The 15,758-nt window shown below is 36.7% G+C and overlaps 1 protein-coding gene across 1 annotated transcript in view; it reads right to left on the bottom strand.

Annotated features, from left to right (window-relative positions):
* Nucleotides 1-15,758, bottom strand: part of LOC121737360 (G-protein coupled receptor dmsr-1-like) — a 95,015-nt gene that overhangs the window by 6,660 nt on the left and 72,597 nt on the right. Inside the window, exons 4-6 of the mRNA XM_042129027.1 lie at nt 7,278-7,414; nt 6,301-6,403; nt 4,548-5,128 (exon numbers count right to left, since the gene is read on the bottom strand). Coding sequence (XP_041984961.1) covers nt 4,548-5,128; nt 6,301-6,403; nt 7,278-7,414 — 821 coding nt within the window. The remainder of the gene's footprint in view (nt 1-4,547; nt 5,129-6,300; nt 6,404-7,277; nt 7,415-15,758) is intronic.

The following is a 15,758-nucleotide window of genomic DNA, read 5'->3' as shown; positions in this document are numbered from 1 at the left end:
GTGATGTATAACCAAAGTGCATAACGGACTGGAATGTAACAAAATGTAATAGTGTAAAATAAAGTGACGCTTAGTTGGAAAAGTAATAAGAAATGTAACTATATGTTCATATGTAACTGTATGTAATATGTTTAAATGTAAAAGTGTGAAAGGTAAAAAGAAGTTGTAAAATATGAGTATATCTAAAAATAATCATGAAAGAGTGTAATAAGGGAAAATAACGCGAATAATTGTCCCTTATTATGTAAGGGGGAAGAATAAAAAAAAAAAAAAAAAAAAACATTGTCTTCTCTACAACTAAGCTTAATTTTATGAATCTTACTGCCTCACTCAGAGATAATATTTAATGATGATTAAACTTCAATTTAATGAAGAGTTTGACAGAAAATGAATGAGGCTTAAGTCAACATTTTCGTATATTTCTAACAGTTAAGTAAATAATATTATTCACGTGCGGCGGTTAATACTTAAGTATTTAGACCACCAACACACTACTCTACAGCTTGTTGACGACTAACTTTGTCCACACTGTGCCTTTTTTTGTTCATCAAGGGCATGCGTTATAGCGCAGTCAACATCGCACGTGAGGCATGCCCGCTATGACACTTTTCTTTCCAACGCGGGTGAATTTTGACGCATTCAATTATTGAATATGCCAAACGAAAGTTGAATAAAAAGATGATGACGAAAATTGAAGATGAAATTGCATAATGTGGACCTAGGTTATGGTTATTGGTTTGGTTTGCAATTGAAGTTTTTGAGATGATAAATAAAAATGGGATGTTGTCGATCTTAAAGGATATAATATTAGCACGTGCCCAAAATTAAAAAAAACTAAACCATCTTGTTAAGTCTCTTTTAAATTATCTTAAAGGTAGTCGAATCACAACACTTTGTATAAGCGATAAGCGGTTTTCCATCCACGCCCCCATGACAATGAAAACACATATTAATAAGCATTATTGTGTTAATAGTGCATAGAAATTAATCAGCTTTAATTTTAATTTATGTTTTTCCCTGTATGTTTTCCGTGCAAATAAAAATAAAATAAAAATAAAATAAAGTTATTGTAGATTTCCATCGACTGATACCGACTGCGTACATATCGCAGTTCTCTGGTTTAATCTGGTTTTTTAATTGGATGACTAGCTCGTTTAATATTAACATTTGGCCACCCTAACTAAACATTACAAAGTAGGCGGTACATTAATTCTATTATGTATATTATACCATGTTCAGTCAACACGTTAAATGTTACCGTAGTAAAAGAGTTCTTCTTAATTAAACAAGCCAGTCATTCAATTAAATAGCAGATTGAACAAATCTGCGATAGATCTACATTGACTGATATCGATTATGAATATGTTGCTTTCGTATTTGATTAAATTAAGAAAATTTTAATCACTCAACTGATTTAATATTCAGAAGGCCGCTCTTTTAAAAAGGCTATGTTACAATCCTCTAACTAGTTGGACGTTGAGTGACGAATGTTCCATCAACGTTCGGCCAATTCAATTAAATGTCGTCGTTCAATGAACACGCTAGTCACTTAATCAAGTAGCAAATTAAACCAGATGACTGATACAAACTATATCCTCGACTATAAAGCGTAATGTCACTAATGAACACCGTACTCACTATTTATCGCTGGAGCTCTGCTGCAGTTATCTTTTAATCTTTTCCGTGCACCTGCAGGGAGGAAAATAACATCATGCCTTGCTGTTAGCCACGTTCATAAAATATATATTAAAAAGATAAAGAAGAAAAATTTGATGAAAAAAAGATTAAGCTATGCACACAAGCGGCCGATATAATTTGGTTGCGGAAATTTTATAAACCAAGATGGACAAAATCTATATATATAAAACTCAAAGGTGACTGACTGACATGGTGATCTATCAACGCACAGCCCAAACCACTGGACCGATCGGGCTGAAATTTGGCATGCAGGTAGATATTATGACGTAGGCATCCGCTAAGAAAGGATTTTGATCAATTCCACTTCCAAGGGGTTAAAAGTTTGTATATAATAATACTTCTTAACGCGAGCGAAGCCGCGGGTAAAAGCTCGTATTATGTATAAAACTTAAGGAAGGACATATATTTTATTATATTATTTTTTACCAAAACAATGACCAATAGCATGAAGCGTAGGGTCGAGGTAGACGAGCAAAATTTTATGACGCGCTGAGTGTTTTTCAATCAAAGTAGGACGACAATATAATTGGGATAAGAAAAAGCACAAAGCAAGCTACAGACCAAAAGTGTACTTTGTATATTTAATATTTATAAAGTTTGTCTAAACTACACTATGTAGTTCATAGTAAATACTTAATGCAGTGGTTTTTCTTCGCGTTAGGATTTGATGGATAACCATGAATATAGCCATGATACCGAAACTATAGCGTATAACACAATCAACATCGTGCATGAGCAATTTGAGACAAATATTCCCACGTTTATAATCGCCTATATTTGTCCATCATATGCCAACGTGAAGAAGCCACATTTGATAAAATGTCTAATATTTATAACTATTTCGTGTTGTGTGGAATTCATGTCAATTAAAAGTTAGTTAAAACGTGTTAAACAATTTTATAGTTCGGGTTAATTGACCAAAATTTAATCGTAGTTGGTAGAAATTGTTCCTCTGAAACATTCAGATAATTTTATAATAGCTGCGGAGGTGGACTATTTGTAAATTATTTTAATAATAATGGAGTCTAATAATAATCAGGGCGAGCGAAGCGAGCCCTGGTATATTACACATCAGCACTTTTGTGGTACACTTTACGGAAAACACACGCCTATTGATTTGTGCTTTAACATAGTAATTTTTATTTATATGTAGGTAGATGTGTTATCATCGGCCAGTCGAGGTTTGGTTTCTATTAAAATATGAAAAAAAATATTACCACGCAGAAAAATGACGCCTCACGAAGCTCGGCTTTTAGCTAGTATTATAATATTATACTTAATGCATATTTTCATACTCTATGCTAATATGAAAAAAATACGTACTGTGTCTGTATAATATGTGAAATTTGAAAGGACATACCCGAGTTTGGTTTTATTGTTGTAAACTACGTAAATTTAAATTAAAGTTCTCCAGCTATATTTTTTTTTATTCAAACGCAATGAGTCAATGAACGAAATTGTACGGTGCTTGACTTTATGCGAGCACATGTTAGCCAACTCAGCCAAAATCGCAGCGTTAATGGTACTATAATAATAGTTCTATTTATAATAGTTTCGTTTTTCCCGAAATCTTTATTTTTCCAGAAAATCCACTTTTCCCGCTGAGCTGGAATAAACCTTGAATTTCGTAGTAAAGTTCACAGGGAGCGGTGAAAATAAACAAAAAAGTAATGAATACCAAATGAGGGAACTTATGTGATAATGAAACGAAAATATACTTTATTTACTTGGGACTGATGAATACTGAGATCAAATAGTAATTATTTAATGAAGCACATAATGTGGTGTTAGGATCGGGGTATAAAAAGGTCGCGACAGCGGTTTTACAATTTGTGACAAAGATATGTATATGTTTATGCCCTTTAAAAATTCTAACTATTAAGTTATAACCTCAATATATTATACAACTTGCATTATTATAAAAGCTTATCGCGAGACTTAACAATCTGTCAACATTTTAATTACTTCAATAAAATAAAAAATATAATATCAGTTTACTCAGTTAAATTGGCACTTACTAGTTTATTATTTACAAATCACGCGACAAGCTTTTATTATCATGCAAATTGTATAATATATTGAGGTTATAATTTAATAGTTAGAATTTTTTAAGCGAAATTTATTTTCTTCTTTTTAAAGTATTTAAATAAAAGCTTTTTTTCAAAAAGTTTTTTGCTTATAATTTATTTGTTTATTATACTCATCGTGATATCAGCTTTCAAAGTAATACCAATTTATTAAAATTCAAGCATACTTTCAGTATCTTCCTGGTATTTACAAATTACTTTTATTTGAAACACACGCCAATTATAGATGGTCAATTCTCCCTAACTACATATTCCCCGTTTGTATTTTTTAGGTCAATTTCGAACTAGGAATAAGTAAAAAAAAATAGGATTTTTAGTGCGATCTCGGCAACGCCACAAATGTATGGTCAAGGTCGTTTGCTCAGGGGATGGCCTTAAATAGCGGCGCGTTTTGGCCCCTACTTAAATTCAATTGCTTGTGATTTCGCGATGTCGCGGCCAAACCGCTCGTTCTCGCGGACACATATAAATCGAGACTTAAGGTTACGTACGCAGTTTGGCATGATCAATTGGTCTTTTGTAATAAATGAAGCTTAGGCCAAACCTACGCGACCAGGCGACTGCGAAGCGGAGCCTCAAGTTGTCAAACGTGTTTTGGTGTACAAAACACACATTTGACAACTTGACGCTCCGCTTCGTAGTCGCCTGGTCGTGTAGGTTTGGCCTAAGCTTTAGGCGTTATCACAGTACAGCGGTAAAAATTAGAATTTGCGTGCGTTTGCCTACGCATGACACTAAAACGCTATAGTAAAGTATACTTACGTATTCTGGTTGTGTGAATCGGAGTGCGATGCTGTAGTTGGCATGAACCGGGCGAGGTTCTGCTGCAGCACCAGCTGTCTGAAGGTCTGCCGGAACTGCCGCGACATGGAGCAGTACAGCACGAAGTTGATAGCTCCATTCAGAAGCGCCAGGAAGTCCATCAGCTCCCCGAACAGACCATAGCATCTCTTGAAGAAGCAGAGCCCAAGGAGGCCGCTCATCAAACCAAGGATGCCCTGAGGCAGCTCCGTCACTAGAAACAAGAGGAGCACAGCTAGCAGCATCTTCGTTGTCCTGTCCGTTCTTTTGTCTGCCTTATGCTGTCTCTTCACCATCTTCTCTGCTGCAGGGCATGTGCTGTAGTTCCGTAAATTCCTCTGGTGCTGATTCGCGCTGTATAGAGCTCGGATGAGCCACATACTTATTACGGTGAGTATTGAGCAAGGTAGCAGTTTGATGAGGACGGCGTGGACCCAGAAATTGACTTGGTAGAGCGTTCCCTGGCTGTCGGAGTCTACGTGGTAGGCGATGTCTGGGTTGCCATACGCGTCTGTCACGTTTTTGGTGTGGATGTCAAATACCTGCGAAGTATTCACTATTGTATTCATATTTTGCAAGTTATTAATATGCGGTTCAAGGACGTTCGATTCGATTGTTTCATTCTATTTGTAGAATGGGGTTCAATTGTAGAAATTTTGTTGGCAGTAGTGTAGTTAGTAGTCACACAATACAGATTATACAGTAGCGTAAATCTGCCATGTTGTAGTAATAAATTCATCACTCTACTCTATAAGGCTATTTGAAACGACAATTATTATATTATGTTCATTAGGTGCGGTCTAGTTTGAAGATTATACAGGGTGCAATTAAACCTTCCTGCCAAATTTTTGCAGGGCTTAGGTATCATTAGGAGAGTCCATTTAAACAACAAAAATTGGGTGTTATTTTTTTTTCAATGACATAATATTTTATCCCATTTAAGAGGGCGACTAACCCAAAAAATCAAACATCGTCCTTCTCTCTTCACACTCACGCCCGTCTTTCATATGCCAGGTGAAAAAGAACGTCGCGGATTCATCGCCAAATTAGTTTTTTCTCAATAACTTGATAAATATACAACATTTTAAAAATCCGCTAGGTCGATCTCTCAATGATAGAATTTTATACAACCTGTTAAAATATTAACTTAGTTCAATGCACGGTTATAGCATAGCAACGAAAAATATATATTTAAGATAAACGAAAAATTCGTGAAAATTAGATGCATCTTTGTGATTTTTTTCTATCAAGAAATTTTTAAGATATCGTGTTTTTGCTCAGATCGAATTCTCGGAAATAGTATCTAATTTTAGAAAATGAAACAATTCGGGGCTTATTTTCAAGTATAAAAATGAATTATAAAATCGACACTTTAGGGTTAGTCGCCCCCTTAAAATCGTTGCAGAACGGTCACTCGCGGCGCGGGGGAATGAGCGGGGGTGACGCGGGGGGAGGCGCGCGCGCGGATCACGTCACGCGCAGCCGACGCATCGTGTCCATTAATTGTAGTGTTTTTTAGGATAACTTTCGGAAGCTATTTCTTAAAATTTTAGTACTGAGTTATTGTAAAAGAAAAAATACGTATATTTTTATTTTTAACAAGGATCAATATAATATCAAAATTTGGCAGGAAGGTTTAATTGCACCCTGTATATTTTTGTTTATTCTTTGGTAGTTGCCTGGGCTTCCTACAACATACTGAACGAGTACTAACCATAAACGTAGGTATACAGAGTATAGGAGGCAGTAGAAAGCTCGTCAGTATGGCAATGCTGCATCGCCGCTCCGTGCACAGAATATGGCTTCTGTCTGAGTACCTAAAAAAGTGCTCGTTAAAATTTTTATACTAATAATATGCAATAGTCTATGCAGAGTATAGTTATAATAGTTTGTTTGAATCAAGTAGATTGATAGATTTTGAAACTACCAACAAATTACGAAAGAACAGATGAATAATAGGAATAGATTTTTTTGACTCGACGAAAACTTTGCCGGTATTTAATTGCGTGTAATAAAAGTGTGCGGTTTCTACGAGATTTTCTTATAATATTCGTAAGAATCTACTTATATTAATTTATGAGGATATTATTTTAATCTTTGGTCCACCCGGACCATTTGAAGTTTCGCTGCAGTAAAGCCGTCCCTATAATAATGCATTAGTGCAGCTTCCAATTACAAACTGAACTGGAAATCTGAGCTTGCTAGTTCACTGAAAATTTACTTCAACAAGGACATAATCGTCACTACAAGTATATCTTATGTAATGCAACGGTTATGAATAATAATTTAAAGATACTATGTTACTTGGAAGTGTTTGAATTGTTAAGATTAAGATGGCCGGTTCAAAATGGCGAATATATTATTAACTGTTATATTAAGCCGACTGCGCCAGAAAGAGGGTTTTGTTTTCCGGGAGTATAAAATATTTAGAGAGGGAGTATATTGGCTTTAATCGATTTTAGCCTGAGATATGTTGTAAGAATTATTTTTAGAGTTTTAAGAACCATTTGTAGTTGTTTAAAAAGTTATATACCTAATATTCATTCTGACAAGCATGTACGATAATATGTAGGAAATTTTTAAATAAATGCATACTTTGGTTATAAATTGATAAAGTTTAACAAAAAACATGTTAAAATTATCTCTACTGTAGACTGCAGTAGATCCCTATTCTGTAACCTCAATACTCACTTGATGGCGATATATCTCCAGATGGCGAGAGACAGGGTGAGGCAGATGGAGGCGGTGTGCAGGATCTGAGCAAAGTGCATGTGGAACAGCAGATACATCGCCCACGAGTACGGGAAGTCCAGCTTCTCTGGCAGAATCTGGGTGTAAAAAGAGTTTTTTTTTAATTCGATCATAGCTAGGGCCTGGATAAAGAAAGTTTTTTTTATCATGTTGGCATATTTTCATTAAAACTAAACAAATACGGTATTAATACCCTTAAATCTGGAGCCCCTATCTAGAAAGCCAGATTCGATGGTTGAAAATAAGTACCAGTAGCAACGACGTTCTGAAAGTATTGGATTCAAATCAATTCAGAAAAAAAAAACATTTTACGGATAAAGCGATCTTGAGATTTTTTATAAACTTAAAACTAACACTGTTATTTAGATAACATTTTTTTAATTAATTTATTTTCAGTTACTTATCAGAAAAAAACATAGTTAAAAGCAAAATCATTTCGACATGGTATTTTTAATACACGACCACTTGATCACACAAAAAGTGTGTCGTCTGCGATCTCCCTTGGTCTATACTTTCGCATTTCTACCAGTGGCCATGCTAGGGCTACTGGCATTTATTGTTTGAGTAAGAGACTTGTAGACTATAATATAAGACCGGTCTTATATAGACTATAATATAAGACCGGTCTTATATTATAGTCTACAAGTCTCTTACTCAAACAATAAATGCCAGTAGCCCTAGCATGGCCACTGGTAGAAATGCGAAAGTATAGACCAAGGGAGATCGCAGACGACACACTTTTTGTGTGATCGAGTCTGCGGCGCTCATACAGTCAGCATGGCCGCGCCCGCGCCATGCCGACTGTATGGGCGCCGCGCCGCAGAATCGATCACACAAAAAGTGTGTCGTCTGGCCCGCGCCATGCCGACTGTATGGGCGCCGCAGACTCGATCACACAAAAAGTGTGTCGTCTGCGATCTCCCTAACTGTGGATATAAACTTAAGGTGCCGTTCCGATCTTTACCGCGGCTAATCGCTACCGACAAAAATTTAATTAAAATGCCACTTTAGCCCGGTCGCACATTGTCCGAATTCTGATCAGAAATAGTTGAATTTCGCCGGACCGCAACCCCGCACACTATCCGAAATATCCTTCCGGCGAGTTCGAGCTCACTCGGCTCAGTACAAAATGTAAGAGACAGCGCGGACGTTCAACTGTTTCGTATCAGAAATTTCGGACAATGTGCGGCCGGGCTTATGACAGACTGTAGTATACATATGTCACATAGTAGGATATTATTTCAATTTTTAGGACTATAGTCTGTCATAAAGTGGCATTTTAATTGAATTTTTCGGAACGAAAAAAGATCGGAACGGCACCTTAAGTTTATGTCCACACTTTGTCTATACTTTGCATTTATACTGGTGGCCGTGCTAGCCCAGCAGGTACAGTTAAATATTATGAAAGTTAAATCTCGTATGTAAGAAACTTAGTAATTTCGAATAACCTTTTGGACTATTGTTATGAACTCCAAATATCCAGGCCCTTAAAGTTCTAAGAAGTTTATTATTCAATTTGTGTTTTAATAAACTAAATTAAGTATTCATAAAATAATATCTCGTTCTAAATTTAAATTAGTATACCGTTATTTTGTTATCTGAAATTGATTTATAGCAGCTTTTAATTACTAATTTAATAAAGTTTCAGAGAGACATATAAACCTCCTACGACCATCTTGGCAGCAAGTGTTTTATATGAGGTATAAATCAGGGTGTAAAGTTTTTTTTAATATATTTATTTAATTTATTCCGTTTCGAGACTTTCAAAAATGAATACAAAGTCCTGGACCTAGAGACAAGTGTCAAACGATTATCGTAAGCGCCAAAAAAATTAATTAATGTATGGGATTTGACATTAGTATTCGCTAGCGAAGCGATGACTTTGTCAAATCGCATACATTTTGTTGGCGTTTACGATAATCGCTTGCCACTTGTCTACTAGGGCTGTTGTCACTCTGTTACATATAATTTTAATTGTATTCAATTTGATTTAAATAATAAAAAAAAATCACAATAATATTATTAATTGATACTAAACAAAATGTATTATATGGTTTATGCGATTTTTAACGAAACAAAATGATAATACTTTAGGGTGTGTATGAGTCCCCTGTATAGAGTTCACAGTAAAATAAGCAATGCTAAAATAGTAAAGCTTTGTGTGAAATTTTGTGTGGGCAACGCTGTACTGGGGCGCTTACCCATTTGCTTTCAGCGCTGCAACTTTCACGGAAAACCTTATATACAGGGTGTAACAAAACTAAGTGACAAAACTTTACATATATGGGTCTATGGGTCTCCTTTAAAGAGTTCGCTGTTAAAGGAAGTTCGCTGTTAAAGGAGCTAGAACTGAAAAAGTAACTTTTTTTTCACCTTTGTATGGGAAAATTTATGACCCCTGTAGCTCTACCATGAGTTTAAAGCTATAATAGTATTTTTCGATACTCGATACCGACTACCGTAAATTTTTGGTAGTTTAGTAGTTTGGCAAATTTTACAGCGCCTCTAGCGGTTACTTGCGGAACTAAAATTGCCATACTAAATATTTACGTAGTCGGTATCGAGTATCAATATATACTATAGCTTTAAACTTATGGTAGAGCAGATAGATACACATATAACAATATGTACTTACATAATATAAACTTTGACATTGGAAATATGGGAAGAATTAAATGATTGGCAGTGGAAAAAACAGTTTGTACTTAACATTTTAATCCAATCGACGTAATAATTGAATTTAACAGGAAATGACTTAATTAGTGAATGGCGTGCGGTGTTCATTTCAGATTTATCGGCCTTGTTAATTTCGTCCGTTATTTTTAAAATGACTGTCCAATTTTCTTGCGAAATCATTAATTTACTGTAATAGAGTAAGAGCCAGCGACAGGCGACAGCCGGACTTTCGTTAGGTACTTTATGAAAGCTGAAATCTTTCCTATACCGGTGGTAGGCACCTAGTTCCAACGTTCAGAAAAAAAAATGTAAAAAATTTACTCTGAATAAAACTTATTCGATTTGATTTGATATTATATGAGCTCTCAAGAGGTAAGAACGACTAGCAACTATTGAGTTATGGTCGTGATTATTTTAGGACAGGGGTTCCCAATCTTATTCAGCCTGCGGCGCAGTTACACCTCGCAATATTATGTCACGGCCCCACTCTACCTAGCTATTAGAAAAAGATACAATATATAAATGAACACCTTTAACGATTATAGTTAGGTTAAGCAGGTAAATAGTAATAATCATCTACCTGATTTAGATAATTAACATTACAATTTATTTTATAATATTATATTTTGTGATTTGGATAATGATGGAGGATCGACTCACGGCGCCCTCTTGCTTTCCCACGGCACGCCAGGGCGCACAGTTTAGGAACCCCTGCTTTAGGGGGTATCAGCGGGGCTAAAATTGTCGCTTTGGAGCATCATATTATGAATCATAACATGAAAATGGTCACTATGTTTGCAATTCATGTCTAGTAATTCGTACTAATTTGACATTCGACTTTTACAGTTTTGACAATTCATTTTCTGAATTGATTTGAGAGGAATTGCAAAATGTTACCATTTTAGGTCCGCAGTTTTAATCTAACCTAATTATTTTCTTTGGGGTCTGTAGTAATCTCGTCTTCCGCTGCCGGACACTTTTGACAGGTAAATCTTTCAGGGGGGTGAGCCAAGATCTTTTCTTTATTGCTTCTTTATAGAATCGGTGATCGAAATGTATGGAATTGACATAAGACAAATCGACGTCAACGTCATATTAAGGTGCCGCCGCGTTAAAGTAAAAAACCGTGTTGGATATGTTTTAGATTGCTTGTTTTCAGTGCTAATATGGCAAATCGCAGGCAGTTTTAGGGGTGCTTCAGTTTAAGGTGACACTGCGTTAAAGTTCTATGTACTATCAGAGAAGTTGATTCCTATGCAAATCGGGGACCTAAGTAGTTTGGTTGCGTTACGTCAAACCCAGCTGACAGATCACAAATAACATTGAATTGACATATTCGACCAAATAACGTTGGTCTGTCAATTGATGGTACCTACACATTTTGGAAGCTTAAATCACTCTCCTCTGTTGATGTCTCAAAATAGGAATCCCTTTTTTTACAGAGGTCTTTTTGATTGATTATTCTGTGTTATAAAAGTTGACCAATCGTGTTATGCTATGGGTAATTCAAAGACAAAGACATGATGAATACTGACAATGAACTTCAATTTCTTAGCTTTAGTCATTGCTGAGAAAAATCGATATCGCTACAGCCAAATTATCAAGGCCTTGCCTTAACGAACGCTTATGTCAATTCCTTACATTTTGGTGCGCGATTCTATAACGATAACGAAACATTTTGGGTAAATGGCCAGCTTTCATAAAATGACAGAAGTCTGGCTGTCACTGGCTGTTGGATAAAGTATTATCAGAAGTAAACTTTGAAATAATTTGTGCTCTTAACTTATCATCTGAACTTTACAAACTTTTATCGACGCAACAGGTGTCAAATTAGAAAAAAGTAATTCTGTCTTTCATTAACGAAATTTTCGGAGAATTTTTGTGAAAGTTTTTTTTTACTTCTGGGAACAAAAACGTTTTCGGAGAATTTTCGAGTTGGTGTACGAAAAAGTTTTTATTTTATATCTGGTAACAATAACGTTCATGCGTTTCTGGGAAGCTTTCTGAATACATTCAACACCGTGCAAATAACACGATCTACCAAAGATATCAAATAACATTGTTTTGGTTTTTCCATTTTATTGACGTGAAACGTAGCGTGGAACACATTTTTATTGGTGTTGTTATAGCGCATTTGAATTACACAGAGGGAGAAAAAAATAAAGAAAAATGTTTGCATTATTTTTTTGTAGCGTAGAGACAGGTGTAGTACCTATGTATCTACGCTACAACATGATAACTTATTTACGAAAGAAAGTAGCAAACAATTTAACAGGTATACCCGTTTTCACCCTAACGCTAAAGAGTGTTTTGGGGTCATGTATAAATCTTGAAACAAAAGCATCGAGAAACCGAGTCAAATGCGGTTACGCGGTCGCGGCGTCGAAAGTGGTTATCAGAAAGACGCGTAATTTTTTATAGTTCAGTGTTCATTACTGCTTTCAGCTTAAAGGTCCTAGACTAAAAGTTTGATTTTCTACGGACATTGGTCTAGGGCAAAGGTTCCCAAACTCCTTTGTTTCGTGGCCCAATCAAGGCTAATAGATAGAGTTCAGACACGACTTTAACTAGGCGGGCGGGCAGCGCGGCAAACAATTTCTGACCTTCTTATGACATTGGCTGCCTATATTCATAGGATCTAAGTCAAGTCGGGTCACCTAATACATTTTTATAGACCCTCGTTAACAACTTGTGGACCCCCATTTTTTTCCACGCCAGCGTAGACCCCTGTCAGACTCTCGTGGACCCCTAGGGGTTCACCTGGACCACTTTGGGAATCAATGGTCTAGGGAATTGTTCCCGCTGCTTTGTAGTGGCGTAGAGCAAAATGAAACCTGTGGCCTTTGTCATAAAGTGGCATTTTATTTGTATTTTTGTCAGTCGCGGTCGCTTGCCGCCTTCGTCGGAACGGTACCTTAAGGTCAGCCACAGTACTACTATACTACTGCTATTGCGCTGCGATGCTGCGTTGAAATTATTATGCTACATTGATGCGTTGTGTCGTGGCATATTGCTTTGTTTTAAAGGACAAGAGATGAGGTTGAAGAACGCGCTGCGCTGTCACAGCTATGCATTTTATTTTTCATTTCAAGAAAAACTTACAGCTACGTAATAAATAACAATATCTCAAACTAATAAAATTATGATGATAAAATTATGTGACATGTTTTTAAAAATTAATTCAAAATTATCTAAATATTGAACTCTGATTGAATCACGTAGTAAACATTAACTGGCGTGCATGAGCGTCTAAGCCAGTTAGAACCACTGGTTAACCTTTTAGTCACAAGGGACCATTTTAATCAAATGTACGTCTAGCCTGGGAACCACCCGGTTGGTTTACCCAAGCGAAGGGTTTTTTGATAAAGAAAACAAGGACAACTCTATAATTAGCACATTTTTATTTATTTGGCAAAAATCTAAAAGTTACAGATTTTAATTAAATGTGATTTTTGTGACTGCATAGTCCATACTCTTGACTAACTTCTGAATTCTCACATATTATTAGGATGGCTTCGCGGAAAACTTGGAATGCCTCCAGGGACCACTAGTGGTCCGCGGACCACCGGTTAAGAATCACTGGTCTAAACCTTGCCGTGTAAATAAAAATTTACGGTGCTCTAAATCAACGCGTCCAGAAGTTAGGTAGATTTATGGTTAAGATAAAGATATTAATAGAACACGCTGTATATCAATACTAGTGAAGAGCTAGGAATGTGATAGAAAAGGCAACAATCCATATTAGTACCTCCATAGTCCAAACCTAATAATATTATAATAGTAAAATAGTGTGAAAAACATCTGAAATGACAATCTTCGATTGGTCGGTCTCGGCTCACATGCATGTACAACATAAGTAGCAAAATAACCTTTGCCGGGGCAGCTCATAATATGCAAAAGTGACCCAGTCTATATGCTGGCTCTCCACGTTTAAGCCCCTGAACAGATTTGGATGAAATTTGGTTCATATTAACTTTGGGTAACGGGAAAGGACAGATTATTTCGGATACAAAATATGATGAACGCAGAAAGTAGAAAAACACATATACAGTGTGTTAGTGTAAACACCGTTATCTTTGAAACCATCAAATGAGCCTGTCAAAATGAACAACTTTTTCTATGAGAACAATGCTGGGAATTAAAAAAAAACTGCCATCTTCATACCCATACGGATGCCCGAATCGGCAATTTGTGTGGGAATGAAGACGGATTTTTTGAGTTCCCAGCATTGTTCTCATAGAAAAAGTTGTTCATTTTGGAAGGGCTCATTTGATGGTTTCAAGGATAACGGTGTTTACACTAACTTCTTGTATATTATGAATACACGAGCGAAGAGCTAGAAACATAATAGACATGGTAATATTAATAGTTTTTGGGTGAAGCATTAATATTAATAGGTCACGTTAGAGATAACTCACGTAGAAAATTATTCGGTCATATTTAGTTCATGTCATAAGGTGTGTTGTTAAGCGAATAAATAAAAAATAATGAATATTATAGTACAGTCGAACATAGAACTTCCACCTAATTTGGATGGCTATATCTCTGGCCACAGAAGTCACTGGTAAGTTTATGAATAACATAAATCTATTACGAGAACGCTGTACATAACACAGATGAAATGGAGGAATCTCGTCTTCCAGTACCGGACATTTTTGACAGCTGTTGACTTAAACCTTCTTATGCTAAGTACTCACATACAGTTACCAGGTTTTACTTCGAATCAAAGGAAATGACATATTTGACATATTTAAATCTATCGGAGTAGGCTCAAAGCGAGCCTTCGAGCTGTCAGTTTTGCGGTCCACGCGGTGGTTATTGCTAGATTTGAAGTAAAACTATCGAGCAAAACCGTATGCGAGTACTTAGCTTTAAAGTATTTGACTAGCTAGACACCCTAGCAGTGGGAAGCAACTGTCAAAAATGTCCGGCACTGGAAGACGAGATTCCTCCACTTACCGCGAAGAATATAAGCTATGAAATTGAGCTTTACTCCTTCTCGAAGGTCAGATAGCCCTTCAGAACTGGATACCTCCTAAAGTAACCGCGACCGAAACTCCATAGTGGCTGGTCGTTCTTACCTCTGTGAAGGTCACAAACAGGTAAACTTTCAGCTTTACAAAAGAAAGGAAGGTCTGGCCCTAGTGGGCTCTTACTTTATTAACTTTTTACTAGTAAAAAGTTTCACATTGTGTGCGTATTGTACAATGTTTTGTCTTTGTCTGATTTAGAAAAGTTACTTGAGTCTGTAAAGCTACAACCACTGTTTTTTTTTTATGAAATAAGGGGGCAAACGAGCAAACGGGTCACCTAATGGAAAGCAACTTCCGTCGCCCATGGACACTCGCAGCATCAGAAGAGCTGCAGGTGCGTTGCCGGCCTTTTAAGGGGTAACAGGGGAGGGTAGGGAAGGGAATTATAGGGGAGGGTAGGGAAGGAAATAGGGGAGGGTAGGGAAGTGAAAAGGGAAGGGGATTGGGCCTCCGGTAAACTCACTTACTCGGCGAAACACAGCGCAAGCGCTGTTTCACGCCTGTTTTCTGTGAGGACGTGGTATTTCTCCGGTCGAGACGGCCCATTCGTGTCGAAGCACAGCTCTCCCACGTCGACTATACATATATGGCTATACAGTAGGGCCTCAATAGTCCGAACCCCTGCTAATTCGAATACCTCTATAATCTGAAGTCTCCCATCCCCGCACAAGTAACTCCCGCAGCCGCGCCGCCGTATTCTAGTGCCGAGTTA

The sequence above is a fragment of the Aricia agestis genome, chromosome 20 (genome assembly GCF_905147365.1).
Source record: "Aricia agestis chromosome 20, ilAriAges1.1, whole genome shotgun sequence".
Taxonomy (NCBI): Eukaryota; Metazoa; Arthropoda; class Insecta; order Lepidoptera; family Lycaenidae; genus Aricia; species Aricia agestis.
This window is presented reverse-complemented; position numbering and strand designations above follow the sequence as displayed.